General features: G+C 49.7%; 1 protein-coding gene across 1 annotated transcript in view; it reads left to right on the top strand.

The window, feature by feature from the left end:
* The window catches only part of Rhbdl3 (rhomboid, veinlet-like 3 (Drosophila)), a 55,581-nt gene that overhangs the window by 2,314 nt on the left and 31,820 nt on the right, over positions 1–21,447 (top strand). Inside the window, exons 3-5 of the mRNA XM_013016285.1 lie at positions 992–1,015; positions 15,948–16,106; positions 20,012–20,236. Of these exons, the coding sequence (XP_012871739.1) occupies positions 992–1,015; positions 15,948–16,106; positions 20,012–20,236 (408 nt within the window). The remainder of the gene's footprint in view (positions 1–991; positions 1,016–15,947; positions 16,107–20,011; positions 20,237–21,447) is intronic.

Here is a 21,447-nt window from a genome sequence, read left to right as displayed (position 1 = left end):
CCCCCCCCCCCCGCAACCTGCCCTGACGCCACACTGGTTGGAATTCAAACTGGTCCCCATCCCTCCGCCGGGCCGGGGCAGGGATTGGAGTGTGGGGAGCTGGTTTGCTCCCTGGGGAGGGATCGGGCGCTCCCTCGAGACCTCAGCGCTGCTGCCTCGGACGGGGCCCTAGGGGGAGGAGAGGGGAGGGGAGGGAGGGAGGAGGGGTTCCCCCCAGAGGGCTTTCCTGCCATCTGCCGCTGGGGTCTCCGACACGCCGGTCCTGGAGTCCAAGGATCCAGCACTGGCAAACTGTGGGAGCTAGAGTTGCTTAGGCTTCTCCCATCCTGGGTTAACCAGCAGGTAAGGGTGGCAAAACTAGGCATAGGCCCCTTGCCCTGCCCTCTCCCTCCTTCAGTGGAGAGAGATGGAAGTGGAACCAGGGCTACCCGACCTGCAAAACCTAAGCCAGCAAATCTGGATGGGGCTGGGAGTTTCACCTCTTTCTGGCTTCTGTGGTTAAACCTATCACTTCCTTCCGGCCCTATAGACTCTCCTCTACTCACCACTTAGACTTAGCGTCAGAAAGGAATTGGGAAACTTCCTTCCCCACTCCTACAACAACACAAAACAAAACTGCGAGCAAAAATGTCAGTGATTACCTAGGGGTGAGTTCCTGGCCCCACAGAGGGCCTGAGCTTTTGAACGCAGAAGTTACCAGTTGCAGGCAAGCATCTTTGTCCCTCTAAGGAACTGCTGCCTCCCACCAGGGACACTCAGCTAGCTAGCCCCCATTCCAACCCCCTACTGTGAGTTCCCTGTCTTTGCTCATTTGGGGAAGGGGGGTCTTCCCCTGGGTTTTCCCTGGGCTCTTGCTGCCCATCCTTGAGGCTAGTTCTGACTCCTAGGCAGCAGCTGGGAGGCTGTCAGAAACCTTACGGGGCTGCAGAGACCTTGGTGATATGTGTCTTTCTCTTCTGTTTCTCTTCTGCATGGCCTCCCTCTCTACCAGCACTGGAAAGTCCTGTTTGATCAGGTATGTGAGCAGTTAACAACCTCCCCCCCCCCCAGTCCTCCCTGAAATCAGTCTCAGTCTCCCTGCTTGCGTGGGCTTCCCTAGCTCTGTGCTCCTGAAATGATGACGTCAGGTGGGGGCGTGGTTTGGTGCATCTCAGGCTGAGCAACACTGTGCTCCAGGTATCAGGAGGAGGCCTTGGGCTCCTCTGAGAGAATCCCTTCCTCCCTCCTCACAACTCCTGCTGTACAATAGCTGGGTTTACACAATGTAGAAATTGTACTGAATGCCTAGGAAGTTTTCTGTTGCAGCAGGAGGGAAGCTGGAGAGGTGGGGGATGGGTTTAGGTTAACCATCTAGCTGCCTGTCTTTCTACCTACCTCCACCATGGAAGGTCCCTGGCCATCACTGAAGTGGAAAATCTCTGCCATCCTTGAGTGGGGGGTAGGGGAGCTGATTTGGGCTTTAAAGATTGATTTTGTTTCTTTAGTTCTGGGCTACCAAAATGGGGAGGGCTGAGAGGTTACAAGTGAAAAATACCATGTGATTACTTGCAGTGCCTGGAGTCTTAATGTAGGGAATGGAATTGGGAGTGCCATGTGTTGGCATTGAGCCGGAGGTGGACATTTGACCTTCACCAAGGAAATGATTCTCTTTTGGTTCTCAGGTGCTACTCTGTATTTCCTTTTCACTCTTTAACCCATGGTGCAGGAGCGGGGGAGGTAGGAGATATCCTAGTGTGAGGGAATAGTGAACACTGCAGTCCTGCTGTGGGAATGATTGTACCACGAACTTTGTGCAGCTTTAGGATTATCAGTATATTTGGACCAGTAGAAGGTGTTGGGTTACAGAGAGAGAGAAATATGAAAAAAGGTGAAAATATGATCCAAATCTCTGCTATAGTCAAGGGAAGCCTTTGAAAGGTTTTTAGCAGAGTTGTTTGGGGATTGTAGGGATGAGAGAAGCTAGCCAGGGGCTTGCTGCAGCGAATGGAAAGACGTATCTTGTATTAGTCACCTTTCTGTGACTATAATAAACACTTGAGACAGTCAGATTATGAAGAGAAAGGTTTGCTTTAGCTGATACCTTGGGGGGTTTAAATCTGTGGTTGCTTGGCCATGTGACAAGGGAACATATCATGGCAAAAGCTTGTGATACAGCAAAAGTCATTCATCTTATGGCCACAGCACATAGAGGGAGAGACTAAGGTTCCACCGTCTCCTTTAGGATACATCCCTGGTAGTCTAAAGACTTCTTTCTTAGCCATCTCTTAAAGCTTTCACTGATTCCCAATAGCTCCAAGCTGGGGAGCAGGCCTTTAACATGTTAACTTTTGGGAGACACTTATCCAAGGCATGGGATACCTTGACTTACAAGGTGATAATGAAAAAGTAAAGATAGAAAAAGTGTAGAAAAAGGAGAATGGGAAGATAGTTAATGACCTGGCTAGCTGAGAGGTGCCACATATCTAACAGATTTTGAACTTACCAGGAAAGGGAAAAGTAGAAGTGGGGGAAGGGTTGGCAAGCAACCTCTGGCTCCAGACAAGTTGAATTTGAGGAGCCAGCTAGATGTAAAGGCTTGAATGAGACTGAACACCTGGGATTGCAGGAGGAAAGACACAACAGGTCTCGGGTGAGAATTTGGGGCTAGTTCTGCATGAGGGCTGGCCGTAGAGCACTGATTATCACTGTCCTGACAAGAGAGAGCATCTCTCTTAGTTTCTAATGTCACCCACTCTCCCTCTGGCCCCCAATGAAGACCAGCAACCGCTGGCCTGCTACCCTGAGGCAGGAGGGAGCTACACTGCCACTACGACCAAGCAGCTAGCCCTTCACACCTCCTGCCAAATTTAGAATCAGAACTTAGAACAAAGTGTATTGTGCTTTTTCTTTTCTTTTCAGTCCGGTTGTAGGGCCTGAACTCTGGGCCTGAGCACTGTCCCTCAGCTCTTCAGCTCAAGGCTAGCGCTCTACCACTTGAGGCTCAGCGCCACTTCCGGCTTTTTTCTTTTTTCTTTATGTGGTGCTGAGGAATCGAACCCAGGGCCTCAGGCATGCAAGGCAAGCGCTGTACCACTGAGCCACCTTCCCAGCCCCTTGTGCTTTTTCTTTATGTCTTTCACATTTGGCTAATTTCCTTTGCCAGTTCATGTGTATGTGTGTGTGTGTGTTTACATTTTTTTTGGGGGGGGTCCGGTCATGGGGCCTGAACGCTGTCCCTCAGCTCTTCAGCTCAAGGTTAGTGCTCTACCACTTGAGCCACAGCGCCACTTCTGGCTTTTTTCTTTTTGCTTATGTGGTGCTGAGGAATCAAACCAAGGGCCTCGTGCATGCAAGGCAAGCGCTCTACCACTGAGCCACCTTCCCAGCCCCTGTGTTTACATTTTAAAAGAAACCATTTGGGTGAATGGAGAACTTTTAGTGGGAAGAATTTGGAACTGGAGAGCAATTCCAAGCAGAGAGAATGTGAGGCATTCAATATTTAGCTGTTGGTCCATACAGTCCAGCTGCAGGGAGGTGCTAGGGTATGGCAGAGGCTATCTCCTTACTTCTGGAGAGGCCCACTCAGAAATCATATTGGTGCTTTGTGTTTGAGGCGAGCTGCTCCTGAGCATGACTTTCACCTCTGGCAGATGTTGCTCTTTTGACAGCTCACAGAGCTCAAGAAAGAGTACGTATGAACCCTCAAGTAGCATGTGCCTCAGGACAGCATGTTTATTCCTGCCTCTTTTTCTGAGTCTGACTAAATGTAAGATTTGGCAAAGGTAAGTTGAGTACACACAGGAAAGGAAGTGCAGTCAGTCCTCTCAGCATTTCTTCCTCGATGATGGAACAGTGGTACAGAGACAGGACATTCATCACAAGCCTGGTACTCGAGTTCCCCTTCCAGAGGTCAGTGGCCTGGGAGACTATAACCAGTTGGCATGCCCTCCCTCTCCATCCTGGGAGGGAAGGGATTGGACCAACTTCTTCCAGGCTATATGGTTCTTCATTGTGTTTCATAGCCTTGTGTAGTATGAAGCTAACTGGACCCCAAGGACTAGAAGCCTAGAAGTCATTTCTGGTTAGACAAAATTAATTCTAAGAAAGAAACTATACCTAGGTGGTCATCCTTCTAGCATGTCTTTTGTGGTGACTGGAATTGAGAAAAGCAGGTGAGCCAGCACTTCGGAAGTGCCCGTGGCCCCACAGTCATTGTGGCATTTGGTCTGCTCACAAGGGGATGTAACAGGGCCGATCCATGCCACTCCTTCTCTTTTACATCCCTGTGGGCTGCAGAGTCTGCACAGGCGGGAAACCCGAAGTCCACCAGCGAGTCTTCCAGGTGTCTCATGTGTTTGTTGCCCAGCTTCTCCTTAAAGGGTCTTATCTTTGGCATCTTCATGGTTTTTCCTAAATATTTAGGTCTTAAAGTTGTCATAGGGTGGGTATGTGGAACGCTTGCTTAGTGTGCAGGAAGCCCTGGGTTCTATTTCATCACTTTATCATAACAGTAATGATAAAGTTGCTATCAATTAAATCTGTTATTGTAGCACAATGGCATAACAAAACAAGCAAGCCAAGGCCCTGAGTTCAAAGCCTAAAAATGAGGGGGGTAGGGGTGGGATTCTAAGATCTTTCAACATTTAAGGAAGAAGAAGGGTTTAGAGCAGAGTTCTGTTAAATCAACAAAGCACAATTGCTTTTGAACTCAAAAGAGTAAGAGAGAAAAGGAAACCTTTAGAAATCATTTGGTTGTGTCCCTTTCCCACTAGGGAACATGAATTTCCCAGACTCCAGGAGACTCTAACTTTGCTAGTCCCTTCCCTACCCCCACCCCTCTACCCCCCATCCCTACCCACAGGAAGTCTGCATTGACATTCCCAATGACATTATTACATTATGCTCCAGACAGAGCATGGGGAAGCTTCGATGGGCTATTGGGGGGGCAGTACTTTGGATCTGGGTTCCAGTCTTACCAACTTTGTAACTGAGGTGATTGTATGATCACTCTGAGCCTGTTTGCTCTCCTGTAAGATGGGGGTGGTGATCTTTAACTCCAGGGTGACTGAGAATTAACTGGACGTGGAAACTCCCTTTGCAGTATCTGATTCCTAATGAACATTAACTCCTGGTAGACTGTGAATCTTTCTTTCCTAGAAAAGGTACCTGGACTTCTGTGGAGAAGGCCGCTGAGCAAGAGAGCCACTTCTGGGCCCAGAGGATTTTTTGGCTTTCTTTTCCCCCAGCATATGCCCTATCCAGCTCCCTTTCCCTACAGCCTGAGGGCAATCTTCTGCTGGCCTGGCCCTGACACCTACCCTATTCATAAAATTCCTATAAGCTGACTTAGGGAGAGTTCTGGGAGCCAAGTAGAGGTTCAGATGAAACTGCTGAAGGGATTAGTGAGCAGCCATAGAGAAAACACCTGCTCAGAGATGACAGCATGGACCATAGCTCCCAAAACATGTGATTAGCCAATGGAGTAGGGTTCCCAAAGAGGGGGAAAGCCATGAGTTTAATTGGAATTGCTTCCTCCAGCTCTGCACCCCTAACCCCTTAAACAGGTGGCCTCTAGGACCCTTGAAGCCAGGGACTTCCCTGTATCATAAAGCCAGCTTTCCCTGCTGGCTTCTATTTGAGCCACCCTATCAGCCATGCTGGAAATAATTCTATCCTTATCCACTGACACAAAATAGCCATAAGCAGGGTGCCCAAGGGATCCGAGCTTGTATACTACCTGCCTGACATGCATTAGGTCCACACAAATTTGAGTGAATGGTAGATCGATCTAAGCCCTGCAGGTGCCATCTTGGATTAAAATGGCCTCTCCAGGAGCAGACCCTGGCCATGGTGCTGTCAGGCTCATATTGTCCTGCCCCTATACTGTAGCTGCTGACCCCTCAAGAATCATAGGTTATTTAGAAGGCCAGTGGAAACATCTTGTCCAGTCTGTTCATTTTGCAAATAAGTAAAGGTCAGTGACCTTCTGAGGTGACTTGGTCACTAATGAAAGGTCCAGAGTGAGTATCAGAGATTCCTGTGTCCTTGTCACTGGCCCTGCACTCCCTGTTTGCTTACACCACCTTGAGTGGTGACCAAGAAAGGCAGGAAGAAGAAGGAGGTGGTCAGGAGGACAGTCTGAATTGAGTTCTCACCCTGCTCCCACTAGGTGTCAAACAGTAGGCAAACCAGGCAGCCTCGCAAGTCTCAGATATCTCCCTGTAACTGTCTAGGAAAAGTCCTGCCTGAGCCTTGTGAGGATTGGGCCATATATACCATAGTATTTGGACCAGTAGGTCGTGAGCACCTGACAAATATTGCCACATGTTACTGGGATCAAATAAACACTGTTTCCACAAGGTCATGGGGATTTCATAGGCCCAGGTCTTGAACCTGTGTCCACAGTCTCAATCTAGTTTCCTTCCTTCCTGGGAAACTAAGCTGCTTTTGCTAAGGCAGAAACTGGGAACCACCCTCCCACCTGAACTTTCCTGAGGCAAAGGAGAGGAGGTTTTGGGTGAAAGTTGCCTGGAGAGTGTGGTTGTCAGTCAGACTCCTTTGCTTTCCTGACTTGTCCCCCTGCCTCACAGAGGTTGAAAGTAAGAATGAGGTGTTTGCCTTTGAGGTGGGCTGGGCCAGGCCTCTTCTCTGCCTCCCATTTGACAATTCCTGCTGGACCTTTCATTACTGGCCAATGGTGAGATTAGACCTAGGGCCCTGTTTTGTGTTATGGAAATGAGCTAGGGTTAACCCCTAAGCCTTCTTCCTTCTCTATTTAGTTTTTGACAGGGCCTTTGCTGCATAGCCCAGACTGCCCTTAGAGTGATCCTTCTGTTTCAGCCTCTGTGAGTGATGAGATTACAGCCTCTGTATCATGTCTAGTCTTCAACTTTTTTTTGAAAGCAGGGTATAGGTCTGAGTGGGTAAAATTTTGTTTGAGGGGTTAGGTGCCAATGGCTCATACCTGTAACCCTTGCTACTTACTAGGCTGAGATCTGAGGATCATGCTTCAAAGCCAGCCTGGGCAGAAAGGTTTGTGGGACTCTTATCTTCAATAAACTACCCCCCAAAAATCTGGAAGTAGAGCTCTGAGGGCTCAAGTGGTAGAATACTAGCCTTGAGTAAAAGAAAGCCCTGAGTTCAAGCCCCAGGACCAGCACACATTAAAAAAATATTCTTTTTTTTTGTCAGTCATAGGGTTTGAACTCTGAGCTTGTGCCCTGTCCCTGAGCTCTTTTTTCTCAAGGATAGTGCTTCATTACTTTCAGGCACAGCTCCACTTCCAGTTTTCTGATAATTAATTGGAGATAAGCATCTCATGGATTTTCCTGCCTGGGCTGGCTTTGAACTGCGATCCTCAGAGCTCAGCCTCCTGAGTAGCTAGGATTACAGGTGTGAGCCGTCAGCGCCAGGCACAAAAACTTCTTAGAGGGAGCAAACACGGAGTGTCTACTGTTGGCACATCCATCCATCTGTCATCGTGTGTGTGGATTTCTCAGAGGCCCTTCAGGGTGAGGTGTTGTGCCTTCTCTTTACAGAGGAAGAAACTAGGGCCTGAGGAGATGCCCAATGACACAGAACAATAAGGAGCCTCTACAGTAGATGCACTTGTCCCCAGGACTTCTGAGTGTCTTCTAGCAGGAGGTAGCAAGTCCACAGGAGGTGAAGAGATGGTCTAAGACCATTTATTCTGCCTGTCTACTCCTGGGCTCTCTCCCACTTCCTTTTCCCTACCACCTTCCTGGATCTCTTGGTTTTCTCTGTATTGAGGGATCAGCTGAACCTTTAGGGGATTCCAGGAGAGGCAACAGAGGGACAAGTATTGAGGCTAATGGGATAAGACCTGGCAGATATCAGTTCCCCTCCCCACTCCAACCTTCTACCACTACTTCCTTCTTTCCCTTTCTGCTGCTCCCTCAAAACTTTTATGTCTTCAGCCCCTGGGGGCCCTGACAAGCTGGGCTTGATGTGTCAGACTGGGCACTACATCTGTTGCTCGTACCCAAAGGAACTGTCTCTGAGTCACCACCCCCACCTCTCCTCAGGGCTTGCTGCTTTGTTCCTGCCTGGGAGGCCTTAGGATGGCACTGAGGGAGGGAAATGGGATCTTCTGGGGAGGGTACCTACTTGTCTCATCTTCACACAATCGAGAAAGATCTGAATCTCCTCCTTCTCCTCCCCTTTCAAGTGTTGGGGGAGGGTAGGCAAGTTTCTGGAAATGCTTTGTGTAGCCACTCAACCAGCCTGGATTCAATCCAGGATGCCCCCTTCTTTGCCTGGGCAGAATGATTTGAGTCCTTAACTGGCCTGCTAGCTCTAACCCCTGGGGTTCAGCTCTGCGGATCAGTAGGAGGAGGGATGCTTGAGAGCTTGGCTTGGGGCCTTGAGACAAATCCCTTGTGGGTCCTGAATCTCTGTCACTGGCATCTGGGAGAGCAGAAGTAATACCGCCGGGAGTCATTGAATAAGCCTAGCCAAACCTCAGGGGGACAGGAGCACCAGGCCCCTGGTGCCTCCATCTGGAGAGGCCAGATCAGAATGTAGTTTTCTGACCACTGCCCTTCCCCTCCCAAGGGGGGCTTCAGGCCTTTGGGAATTCACTCCTTGTTCATGTCAGAGCAGGAGTAGGCTCCTCAGTGCCTGTTCTCACCTGGATAGCTGTTCCTCATCTGTTTGTGGCACTAGTCACACAATCTAGGGTTGGTGTGAGAATGAAAATAAAGAGATTTGTGAAAACGTTTTGCAAAGTGTGTGTGTGTGTGGAGGGGGAGAAGGTCAAGGGAAGGGCATGAATGGTATTTGTCTGAGGAGGATTAGCATCCTCATTTGCAAGGAAGGAGAAGTGGAAGAGAAAGCTCTGCTCCCTTCCAAGTGCCTCCTGACCTCAGCAGCTGCAGCCTGGACCTAATTTATGGGGCTGTAAATATCCATGAATGGGCCAGGGCTCCCTGGTGGGCTCTGGCTGCTGGGTGGGGACAGCTCTACTGAGTCATAAACCCCTGGGCAGCCTCTTTAGTTCTGCTCTGCTCAGTAGCTGAGTAACCATGCAAGGAGCCTGCAGATGAGTCATGGCAACAAGGCTCTGCACCTTACCCTGCCCCAGCATGCAACCTGTGCTCCTTTCCCAGGCCTCGGTGGACAGACAGGAGACAGTAGGAATGGGAGGCTGTCCCCAATCTTAGGTCTCTCTCCTCCCAGAACCCAGAAGTCTTCACAGGATGACAGTTCCAGGAGCTGACTCTGCCTCATTTCCAGTGTTCACAACCTTCTTTGAGGACCCTGGGACTCTCTGGATGCAGGAGAGAGAAAGAATTTTCTCTAGAGAGAGAATTTGAGCGCTAGAAGCAGGAAGCAGATATTGTCTTGTCCTGGAAATACAGCTTGTGCAAGTCACAAATCTATAATAGATAGGAAATAAACGGGGTTTCCCCCTCCTATGCTTCATTGCTGCTGGCCAGATTTGCTGGCCTGCAGCCGGGAGGGGAGAAGCAAGGCTGCTGTCCTGGGTGCTGAGCAGGCAAATCCCAGCTCCAGTAGGGTTCCTTCCCGGAGAGCTCAGCTCACTGGCCCCATTAGGCCACTCACTGATTACTCAGCCTCTCCTGGGACCAGGTGTCCCCAGTCAACCTTGTGGATCCCACAGACTTCTAGCTCTGCTGGAAGACTGCAGCATACAGCTTTTGTCAGCTACCTTGAGAGCCTGTGCTATTCATGAACTGGAGGCAAAAGGCTGGGTCCTAGCCTTTTGACAAAGGGGCTAGGTTTCACAAAAAGGGAAACAAGTCTTTACTATGGATTCGTCATTTCTCCTGAAGAGTTTTCCTTGAAGTGTGCTGTGTGAAAAGACACTTTGGTCAGATGCTGGATTGAACGAAAGCAGACAGGTTTCTCCACTGCAAGTGCCTTGTAGAGTCCTCACTGTGGTTTCTTGCATTGTACCCCTCCAAGAGGGGCCCACAGAACCCTTACTTCACATACTTTCTTGGGCCTCAAGTTCCACAACACACACAGGGACTTTGTTTGATACAATGGAACAAGAGGGAGAAAGAAAAGAGGAAAGGCTGAAGTCAGTGAGCCCAGTGGAAGGACCACAAATTATCTCTATCCTAACCCTACTAACTCACTTTTCTGACCTTGAGCTGTTTTCTTTCACTCCTTTTATTCTCTGCATCTATTTCCCATCTACAGAATAAGTGTGCTGGTGTTGGATGGATGGATGATAGGACTGGACTCAGGTCTCTCAAACTCCTTTTAACTGCAGGATCCTAGTCACAAGAAGAGGGGGGCTGGGCTCCAGGCTTTTCTGCCTGGGCATTAATTTTAACTGGAAGCAGTTACCATCTGATCAAATTTGAGTAATTCTACTTGTAGCTGTGGCTCCACCCCCCATTCCCTGCACCCCCATGGATTGGATCATAATCTCTATCTCATAGAGTCATTGTGAGGCTTAAAATGGGGAGGGGGGAAACTCTTATTACTTGCTAGCCAAGTTAGGACACAGAATCAAGGGAGGCTATTAATAATTGTGTTTGGAGAAAAGTTGTAAACCATGTAGGTCCCAGGAAAACTAAGATAGATAATGACTTAAGTGAGCACCTGAACACAGCAGATATCTCATAGATGTTACATTGTTGTTCACCTGGGCCCTAGATGAGGGCCAGTCTGCAGACAGATTCAGAGTTGCTGAGCAATTTCCTTGATTCTGCTGCTGGCCTTTGAAGCCCCACAGCCTCTAGAGCTCTGTAGCATAGTTTGAAAGTCACCGAGGTCCTGCTAAATATTTGGCTCTGATTTATGAGTTCTTAACCTGCTGCCCCTTGTCTCTAGTACCACTAGGTCCCTCTGATATAGCACAAGTCTCATTCCCCATATGGAGATACCTCATCTTGACCCCAAATTTCCCATCTGCCTTTTGGCTGTACCAGGATGCAAGAGAGATCAGCTGCTCTCCCACGCTGAATGGGCTAGGGCTTTCTCTTCTTCAGTCCCTTTTTAACATATAATTTGTTTGTATCTGTCCACATAGACGGATATGCCCACCTTCCATTTCCCCGAGGGAGCACTCCTACTGCTTCATTGATGGAGAATTGGAGGTGGTGTGGTTGAATGAATTGTCTCAAATGGCACACAGCAGCTGAGGATGCTGGATTTCTTCCCTACTTTGTCCCAGGGAGTGGGAAGAAGTTCCAGAAGGCAGCCACGCTGAGAAAATGTTGTGGGTAATTTCCCCAGACTAGGTGGCAGAGCAGAGGAGAAGGGAGACTGTGTGTGTGTGTGTGTGTGTGTGTGTGTGGCCAGCCTTAGACTGGGGACAGCTAGTGACCTAGAGGATTAGGGGTTGGGCACTGGTGGGATTAAAAGTCCCCTTGGAGCCTCTTGAAGCTCTTTTCAAGCCTGAGGCAGGTGGGCGGGAGATGTGGGAGGGCCAACCCCTCTCTCTCTCTGGCGTTCTGCAGACTGAATGTGGTCTTGACACCTCCAACCTCCCACAGACCACACCAGACCCTCTTTTAGAGGGAGCTCAGGACCCTCCCCAGCGCCTGACTCCCTGCTGGGACCAGCCCTATTCATAGCCCACCAGCTGCCATGACCACCGCCAGACCAGCCCCACCTCACCCGGAAAGTGCCCCACTAAGTGGGCCAATCCAGGCCATGCAGTACTCGAGGGAGGGAGGGCTGATTCAGGAGCTTCAGCACGTTATTAACAGGGAACTTGCATTTACAGAGCTCTTTCCCCTCAGAACGCCAAACCACAGTGCTAGTGTGATGTCATTCCCATTCCCCGCCACCCACCCCCCACCCCCAAGCAGGGCAGACAGAGGCCAAGGGTAGGTAGGAAAAGGTATCCCCTCTATTCATTCAAGTTACACCAGTGGAAAGTCTGGTGCTGGTAACTCATGCCTGTAAACCTAGCTACTCAGGAGGCTGAGATCTGAGGTTTAAAGCCAGCCCAGGCAGGAAAGTCCATGAGACTTTTTTTTTTGGTCAGTCATAGGGGCTGAACTCTGGACCTGGGTGCTGTCCCTCAGCTCTTCAGCTCAAGGCTAGTGCCCTACCACCTGAGCCACAGTGCCACTTCCTGCTTTTTTCTGTTTATGTGGTGCTGAGGAATCGAACCCAGGGCCTCATGCATGCGAGGCAAGCACTCTACCACTGAGCCAACTTCCCAGCCCTCCATGAGACTCTTACCTCCAATTAACCACCAGAAAACTAGAAGTGGTGCTGTAGCTCAAAGTGGTAGAGCGCTAGCCTTGAGCAAAAGAGCTCAGGGACAGTGCTCAGGCCCTGAGTTCAAGCCCCATAACCAACCCCATCCCTCCCCACCCCCCAAAATATGAGGCAAGTGAGACCAGGCCCTGGTGCTCTGCCCTGGGAGTGCTTCTGTCCACCCCACAGATGGAGCCTTTGGGGCTAGAGCTGTTTACCTTAAATGATACAAACTCTAGTTGTTGGCTGATTTTACCTGGCTCCTTGTTGCCCTGCTGGAGGGGTATGGCCTTACTTAGAAGCCCCCAACCTCATTCTGAAGTGATGGTACCTTCTGCCTTCTCTGCACTTGATCTCCCTCCCTCTGGCTCCCTGTCCCTTTCTTCCTCTCTCTGCCCCCACTCCCCTCCTCCTGTGCCTTACTCCCACACCAGCCTTTGCCCTTTTCTTCATCTTCCCAGGTGTGGGGGGTGATGGAAAGGTATCCTGCATGCATTCTGGAGCCCAGTCAGCCGGCCCCATCTCTATCCCCTCTAGTCATCCTCCAGTCCCTGAAGCCTCATTATTAGGGTTGCAGTGACCCTCCCCTCCCTCCCCTGCATTGTCTAGCCTGTCTGGCCCTGGCATGAAAGGTAGAATTTTGGCAGAGAATGGAGGCTCGGCCTGATTCCAGCTTGTTCTTTGCAGTGTAGAGTCTGTAATGTGCTTGGGGCAGAGCAGGCAGGCTGGGGTGGGGGCTGGGGGCCAGGGAGCCACAGGGCATCCCCTGTCACTAGGACAACAGCAGGGAGCCTGAAACAAGGGAGAGCCAGGAGGAGAGCAGGTGGCTCTTTGTCTGTTGCCTGATCCCAGCCCCCTACCCCATTGCCCTCCAGAGGCCCCTGGGAAGGGATTGGTGTCCCTGCTCCCAGCATATGCAAAACCACTGGGCTTCTTCCTACTGCTGGGCCAAGAGAGACTATATGTTGTACTACAGACCCCCCCCCCCTGCAGGGCCCACTGGGGATCTTCCCAGGCCTGTACCCCCAATCCCTGTCTCCAAACTGTCCACATAGCACCAAGGCCCACATGAGAGCATGTGGAGGCTGGCTAGTGATTCCCCATGATGGATTTGGAGAATTGGCCCTCAGGCTCCAGTGGCCCTCAGGAATGAAAGAGGCTGCACCCTGCCAGCCATTGCCATAGTCTGCTCTTCTCTAGGCTCTGTGTTTCTGCATCTGAGCAATAAGGTGGACAAAATAGTGGTTCTTTTCTGCTGAAAAATAAACTGTTTAGAATAGGATCTTGGGAGAAGCCCTGCCTCGCCTAGGTCTGAGGCTGGGCTCAACTTTGTAGTCTCTCAGTTTTGAATCTAAGCAGCAAAGCAGACCTTGGGGCTGAAGGGCAGTGACTTCAAGGGGTACTAAATTGCCCAGGTGTGGAATCCTGCCTCTGTGGCTTGTTGGGAAAGTCATTTCTATGCTGATTCTGCCTTTCTCTTCAGTAATACAAGGACCATAGTACGGTCTACTGTACTGTGATAGGAGGTCAAAGATCATTCTGGAGCTTAGGATATCTGGATTTTATTTTATTTATTTATTTATTTTTGTCGGTCATGGGGCCTGAACTCTGGGCCTGGGCGCTGTCTCTCAGCTCTTCAGCTCAAGGCGAGCGCTCTACTACTTGAGCTACAGCGCCACTTCCGGTTTTCTGGTGGTTTATTGGAGATAGGAGTCTCACGGTCTTTCTTGCCCTGGCTGGCTTTGAACCACGATCCTTAGATCTCAGCCTCCTGAGTAGCTAGGATTACAGGCGTGAGCCACCAGCGCCCGGCGGATATCTGGATTTTAAAATGGGCTTCTTTAGAAATGTCCTCTTGGGGGCTGGGGAGGTGGCTCAGTGGTAGAGTGCTTGCCTTGCATGCATGAGGCCCTGGGTTTGATTCCCCAGCACCACATAAGCAAAAAGAAAAAAAGCCGGAAGTGGTGCTGTGGCTCAAGTGGTAGAGCGCTAGCCTTGAGCTGAAGAGCTGAGGGACAGGCCCAGAGTTCAGGCCCCACGACCGGACCCCCCCCCAAAAAAAAAAAAGGAAGGAAGGAAGGAAGGGAGAGAAGGAGGGTGTTTAGCCTTGTAAACTCCCTTGTCCCCAGATAATATATCCCTAATATCTGTTGTCTTTTTATTTATTGCTTATTTTGCCATGATGGAGATTGAACCTCTTACATGCTAGGCAAGTGCTCTATCACTGACCTCCATCTGTTGCCTTTTAAAATCTAAACAACCTACAGCAGCATATCCAGAGAGACTCTGGAGTCTCTGGAGTCTCTCTGGAGTCAAGGGGAGAGCCCTTTGTTCTTATCACATTCTTGGTAGGGTCCATGTGAGGGTAGATGTGGGCACTGGGTGAAGGAGGGACAAGAAAGGTTAAGAGCTTCTCTGGGAGAGATGAATATGTTCCTGCTTTTGCTAACTGAAACCATAAGACTTTCCAAGGAAAATGAGTGCCGGTCTATCTACACATCCCATCTACTCATTCAACAAATCTGAGTGCCCATAATGGAGCTGTGCATTGAACATTAGGGTGTTGGGGTGCAGTGCCAGTCTTTGCTGAGCTAAAGTCCAATGAGGAGGCAGAAAGTAGCTGGAGACAGTGTGGTTAAGAGGCCCACAGTCTATCCAGGGCACAGAGAAACAGTCATAGAGAGCTGTTTGTGAGGGGGAGAAAAGAGGATGGCAGAGTAGTGGGGAATAGTGAGTCCCAGGGTGAAGAGAGAGGAAAGGCAATCTTAATTGGAGGGACCTACATGTGCAAAGCTGTAGAAGGTAAGGAAATAGATAAGCCTATAAACCTCGCTACTCAGGGGGCCAAGACCTGAAGGATCTTGGTTCAAAGCCATCCCCTGCAGAAAGGCTACAAGATTCTATCTCTAATTTGCCAGCAAGATACTGGACTTGCATCTCAAGAGCAAGAGCTATGAGCAAGAAAACCAAGTGATCTATTAAGGCCTTGAGTTCAAGCTCCAATACTGATGAATGCACACACATAAAGAAAACAGTGTGAGTTGGGCGTTGGTGGCTCATGCATGTAATCCTAGCTACTTAGGAGGCTGAGATCTGAGGATCATATTCAAAAGCAGCCCAGGCAGGAAAGTCCCTGAGACTCTTATCTCTCATAAACCACCAGAAAACTGAAAGTGGTGCTGTGGCTCAAGTGGTAGCGTGCTAGCCTTGAGCTGAAGAGCTGAGGGACAGCGCCCAGGCCCAGAGTTCAAGCCCCATGACCAGCCCTCCCCACCCCCAAATAGTGTGAACATATACCTCCCCAACGTAAACTGGCCTGAGTGGGTATTAGTTGGTCCCTGAGGGGGCAGGTGGACTGTGTCCAAGGTATACAGGACATTCCAGGGTATACCTTCTGCTCAGGGAGAACTCTGCATCCCTACTTTAGTGCTTTAGCTCGGCTCCTCCCTCACCTGTCATCAGATCTCCTAGAAGGAACTCCTTCTCCCTGCTGACCCTTATCCCTTGAGTCCTGTTTCCTGGTCCACTGTCAGAATTAAAGGTGAAGGAAAGATGCTTTAATACTTCTGAGTCTGCCTCCTTCTCTGTGCTAGACAGTTGGATTGGGTGATACTGAACAATCCCAGATACCACTTGTCCTCTGTGGGCAGAAGGTGGGGCCAGGACTCAGTGAGTGATGGTGGAAATCTGGGCCCTGTGTCAGTGCTGGGAGATGGGGGAGGGCCCTGCTGATTCCACTGCTTTCTGTGCTTCTTCCTCAGTTTGATCCTGGGAACACGGGCTTCATCAGCACAGGCAAGTTCCGAAGCCTCCTGGAGAGCCATAGCTCCAAGCTGGACCCACACAAAAAAGAGGTGCTCCTGGCTCTCGCTGACAGCCATGCAGATGGGCAGATCTGCTACCAGGATTTTGTCAACCTGGTAAGCACTCTGGGGCCCTTGCCTCAGAGGGGCCTGTGTGGGGGTTGTGTCTTAGATATGTGTGGAAGAGATTTAGATAAAGGGGTCACAGCATTAAGAGGTCCAGGCTTCAGCCAGTGAAAGGATACCACTCAGAACCTGATTTGTCTTCATCTCTCAGCTCTGCCTTCTTCAGAGAAGCTCCAGACCCTCCCATTGTGGTAGCAAGGTGGCTACACTGTTCCAACCCTCACATCCTCAGACCATATCATGCCGAGATTCAATTCTTGTGGGGCTCCTGCACAAAGCCTGGGATTTCTTCCCTTCCACTGGCCTAGCCTGGATGTACTAACAGACTCAAATCTCAACAAGTGCCCAACCCTAAAACTTGGATTGGGGCCAGCTACACCAAAATGACCGAGAGTAAGAGTTGTTGCTTGTAAAAGTTGCAAGGACAGATCAGACTTTCCTGGGAGCGGTGCAGCATGTGGGAGCGGTGGAGGCCAGAGCTTAGCAGATGTCTAGGGTCGGCAGAGGGGCTGCAGATGGAAGGTTCCTGAGTCTGGTGTTTTCGGGTGGAGACTTCTTCCTTTCTGAGGGTTAATGCTGTGCTATTGCAGGGACTACTGTGGCAAGATTCACCATGAGTGGACAGGAATTCCTCAGTAGAAGCTTCAAGAGTTAGCAAGATGAATGCAAGACTGATAGTCTCCCTTACTTTCCCTGTTGATGTTATGGAGGTGAATCATGTCACACATGGATGGAGGGAGTGTGAAATGGCCTGTATGAATTACCCAGTCTTCTACAACCCAAAGGCATCCATTGGGGAACCCTCACCACTCACAGCCATCATCATAGCATACTAGCTGTCTGTGATAGGGGTGTCCAGGCAGTAGGTTGCTGTAAGAGTCCCTCAGCTAAGGGCTTCTGTGACCCAGACAGAGGTCGTGGTTGGGCTTTAGGGATGGAGGAATCGTCTTCTGTTTAGAGCATACCCAGAGAGCACAGCTCCTGAGGGAGTGGAGCTGACAGGGGGGATTTGAGGGTTATGGAGATTCACAGTTCAGATGGTGGAGATAAGTTTCAGTGACTTGGAGCCCAGCAAGGCATGGGTCTGAACCTGCCTAGTCCCTGCATTTGTATACAGCAAGATTCCTGCCCAGTCTCAAGGCCCAGTGAGAGTATACTGAGCTAGAGGGTTAGCAGTGAAGCTCTCCAAAAGAGAGTGACATGCTACTATCAGGATTTTTCTGGCTGGAACTTCCAGCCACAGTCTGGATTCATGTGAGCTGGGCTGCTCTGGAAACCCAATAAATAGACCAGGGAGGAAGTTCTGGATAGGTGGGGAGCTCAGGGCCTAAAGTTAGGCAGACCTGTGCCTTGAGCCCCTCAGTATGCCTTTGCCACTCACTGAGAAAGAGCCTTTGGCCCTCTGATGTCCTCTCTCTACAGTGAATTCAAAGTTTTATTTAGGGATGCTTCAAAGATTGAATCTGATAAAGGACTCTTATTTGAAAGTTTTGTTGTCTCATACTGTTGTTCTTCCAGTTAAGCCCCTGCATCTTCTGTGAGATCTCTCCTGCCCCAGCCCAAGCGGAACATGTTATCCTTAGCCAGAGCCCCTCTTTCCTAGGTCTCAGTAGCACAGTCCACATTGTATAGTTGAGCAGACAGGGTTGTCATGTACGGGTGTGTAGGCTGTGTACTATATACAAGAATCCTGACTGAGGGATGAATAAGAGCTCAAACCTAGTCTGGAGTGCACCAAAGCCTTAGAAAAAGAGGTTCCTGGGTTAGGAAGGTGGCTCAGTGGTAGAGTGCTTGCCTTGCATGCATGAGGCCCTGGGTTCAATTCCTCAGTACCACATAAGCAGAAAAAGCCAGAAGTGGCACTGTGGCTCAAGTGAGCTGAAGAGCTGAGGGACAGCACCCAAGCCCAGAGTTCAGGCCCGAAGACTGCCAGAAAAAGAAAAAGAGTTTCCTATATCTATCTCATCATAAAAATCCTGTATAGACTAGTGTGGACTTCAATCAAATAGATCTGGATTTGAATTCTGCCCATGTAATTTACTTAGGGTCCATGGGGAAGTGATAAATTCTCACAAAGCTCAGGTCCCTATCTTCCTGAGGTGGACCTACCTACCGTGAACTTAGCTTGAAGAGATAAGCTATAAAATGACAATGGAGTCCCATTTGGGGCTAATGTGAGCCCCCGTTCCTGCCTGTATTTGCACAACGCCTATGCCACTGGGATGAGGGTGGAATGGCGGAAAGGTTCCTTTGAGATTGTCTACTTGAGAATGCAGGCTTGATGCCAGATTTTTGAGGTGAAAGACAGCAGGGCTCAGTACTGAGGAAGGGCTCTGAGGACAGGTTCCTACTACTTGGCCCTGGCTGAACCCATATCCATTCCCAGCTGCCTTCCTCTGACGGGGCTCAATCCCCAGGCATTGCCAGCCCTGTCTGGCTTCTGCTATCAGGTTTGGTCTTGACATCCCACTGCTGGCTCATAGCCCCCAAGTCCATTGACCAATCCCACTCCAGTAGCCATAGAGTAGCTGTGCACCATGGTAGGGAGAGCTATGTTTCTAGGGATTCTCCTCACCTCCACAGGTATTCTGGGGTATTACAGCCCAGGTAGGCAAGTGGGGTCTGCAGGCTCCTGGAAGCTTGAGGTCAGTAAAGCTGCCTCTGGTCTGGGAGTTAGGCTGACTGCTAGTTGAGGCAGCCAGGGCTACACTGAGAACATGCCAAGGCTGCCAAGGGGAACACCACCACTCGCCCTTGCCCAATGTCACAGGTCCCAAAGGCACATAGGAGTGGCTTCTACAGCACAGTCCTGGCTAGGTTCTGGTTGTCAGGGCTCCCATACACTGTCCAGCACTGGCTGAGAATGTATAGCTACTCAGCCTTCAGCTCCCACCCAGCCTGCACTTCTTCCAGGTCTTGCTGACCACCTGGAAACAGATAGGACTACCTCTTGTGTGTTGGTGGGGTTTTGTTTGTTTGTTTGTTTGTTTTGTCATGGGGCTTGAAATCAGGGTGTGGGTGCTATTATGCCTGGTGAACTCTTTCGTTCAAGGCTAGCATTCTACCTCTTTGAGCCACAGGTCCACTTCTGGTTTTCCGGTGGTTAATTGGAGATAAGAGTCTTACTTTCCTGCCTGAGCTGGCTTTGAACTGCGATCCTCAGATCTTGGCCTCCTGAGAGACTAGGTTTATGGGCATGAGCCATCAGTGCCCAGCACCTCTTATGTGTTCTTATGGCAGCTATCACTTACTCTGACCTGCAACTGCTGGTTACTTCTCTATCTTGGTACTTAGTTGCTTGGTAAATTATGATAGGTAGGTGTTAGATGAGTAAATGGAAGGAAGGTAGAGGGAATACAAATACAGATCTGGATTTGAATGTGGTAGCTTCCTAACACTGTGCCTCAGTTTCCTATTCATGGCCTTTATTTAACAGATGACTTGCCGGGCGCTGGTGGCTCACGCCTGTAATCCTAGCTATTCAGGAGGCTGAGATCTGAGGATCATGGTTCAAAGCCAGCCCTGGCAGGAGAGACCGTGAGACTCCTATCTCCAATAAACCACCAGAAAACCGGAAGTGGCACTGTAGCTCAAGTGGTAGAGCGCTCGCCTTGAGCTGAAGAGCTGAAGGACAGCGCCCAGGCCCAGAGTTCAAGCCCCACGACCGACCAAAAAAAAAAACAAAAAAAAAAACAGATGACTTGTGAACATCAAATGTGCTAACATATGTGAGGTACTCAGAATAACTCTACCATCACATAAGAGCTTAACTATTAGAGAACAAAAGGTTATATAGGGTTCAGCCTACTCTTAAGGAACACACTGGCTGGGAAGTGGGTGTAGGGCTCCCCTGAGGCCACAGTTCTGACTCTTTCTTCATCCCTTTTCCTGGACAGATGAGCAACAAGCGTTCCAACAGCTTCCGTCAGGCCATCCTGCAAGGCAACCGCAGGCTGAGCAGCAAGGCCCTGCTGGAGGAGAAGGGGCTCAGCCTGTCGCAGCGGCTGATTCGTCATGTGGCCTATGAAACCCTGCCCCGGGAGATTGACCGCAAGTGGTACTATGACAGCTACACCTGCTGTCCCCCACCCTGGTTCATGATCATGGTCACGCTGCTGGAGGCAAGGACAAGGGGGGGGACAGGGGCTGCTCATTCTTGGGGGAGGGGTGCATGGGGAGAGGAGCCAAGAGGATCTCAGAGATCATGGCAGGAGCGGACAGTTTCCTCCCCCAAAGGATAATGGTTTAGCAGTTGTCATTGCAAGTCAGACAGGATTGTAATGAATGCAGGTGTGGTTCTATCCCTGAATGTGAGGAGACATCCAAAGATGATTACTTAAAGCAATTTTTGCTAAAGCCAAGTCTCCAATATGGCCACGGCTACCAAAACAACAACAATAGAAACAGCAAGTAGATTCCCTGATTTGGGGATTTAGCCAGGAAAACTTGGTAAAATGAATTTACCTTGGTTCCTCCCCAGGTGTGTATGGGTAAGGTGATGGCTTTCCAGGATTAATTTCCTGTCTGTAATGTAGAAGCAACCAGACCTAGAAGATTGCCTCTATTTGGATTGCTTTCTGAACACAAAAGTATCACACAAATGCTTCTGGGAAAGTGTTTATGAGCAAGTAAATGTGGGCTTAACATATTTTTAAAGAATATTCTCCCCTTAGGGAGTCAGCCATACATCTTGTCCAGAATCGGAAGGTTCTACTTGATGGAAGTCAATTCTCTTGGCTGTTCGACCCAGGAACCCGTGTAGCACACCCCACCAGCTCCTGAGTGAATGCTTCACTTCCCTTTGGCATGTTACGATCTTCCACTGTTTTTCTTCCAAAGCCACAGGCCTAATTACTGCCTCTGCATATGTTCTTATAAAGTTCCTGCCTAATCAAACGGCAGGATCTGTCAGCTTTGAGGCACCTTCTCCTTCGCTTTTGCGAAATCAGAAATAATCTGCTCTGCCGACCAGAGCTCGTCTGTTTGTTGTTATGGCTTTGTCCAAGCACAGATTGTGAAAGTTGTGTTTTATTTTTCCTGAGATATTCTTGGACTCATTCTTCAAGTGCTTACTGTGTTGGTCTATTTATTAACTTCTGTTTGAGGACCAACAACAATGCCATTGCTTTGGAAGCTGCATGCATTGCCAGGATACCCACAGGGTGTTAAGTGGACAGAACAGGTTTTCAGAGAGCCCATGGATTCAGCACCAGGGACCTAAGCCAAGTCCAGACTTAGCCTAAAAAGTCTTAACCTCCACTAATTATAGCTTTCTCCTCTGCATGTAATGGGCATAGGGATGATTCTGTACTTTCTCACTTTCATTTGATTA

Source organism: Dipodomys ordii, unplaced genomic scaffold, assembly GCF_000151885.1.
Source record: "Dipodomys ordii isolate 6190 unplaced genomic scaffold, Dord_2.0 Scaffold31, whole genome shotgun sequence".
Taxonomy (NCBI): domain Eukaryota; kingdom Metazoa; phylum Chordata; class Mammalia; order Rodentia; family Heteromyidae; genus Dipodomys; species Dipodomys ordii.
The sequence above is the reverse complement of the archived record's forward strand: the minus strand, read 5'-3'. Positions and strand labels throughout refer to the sequence as shown.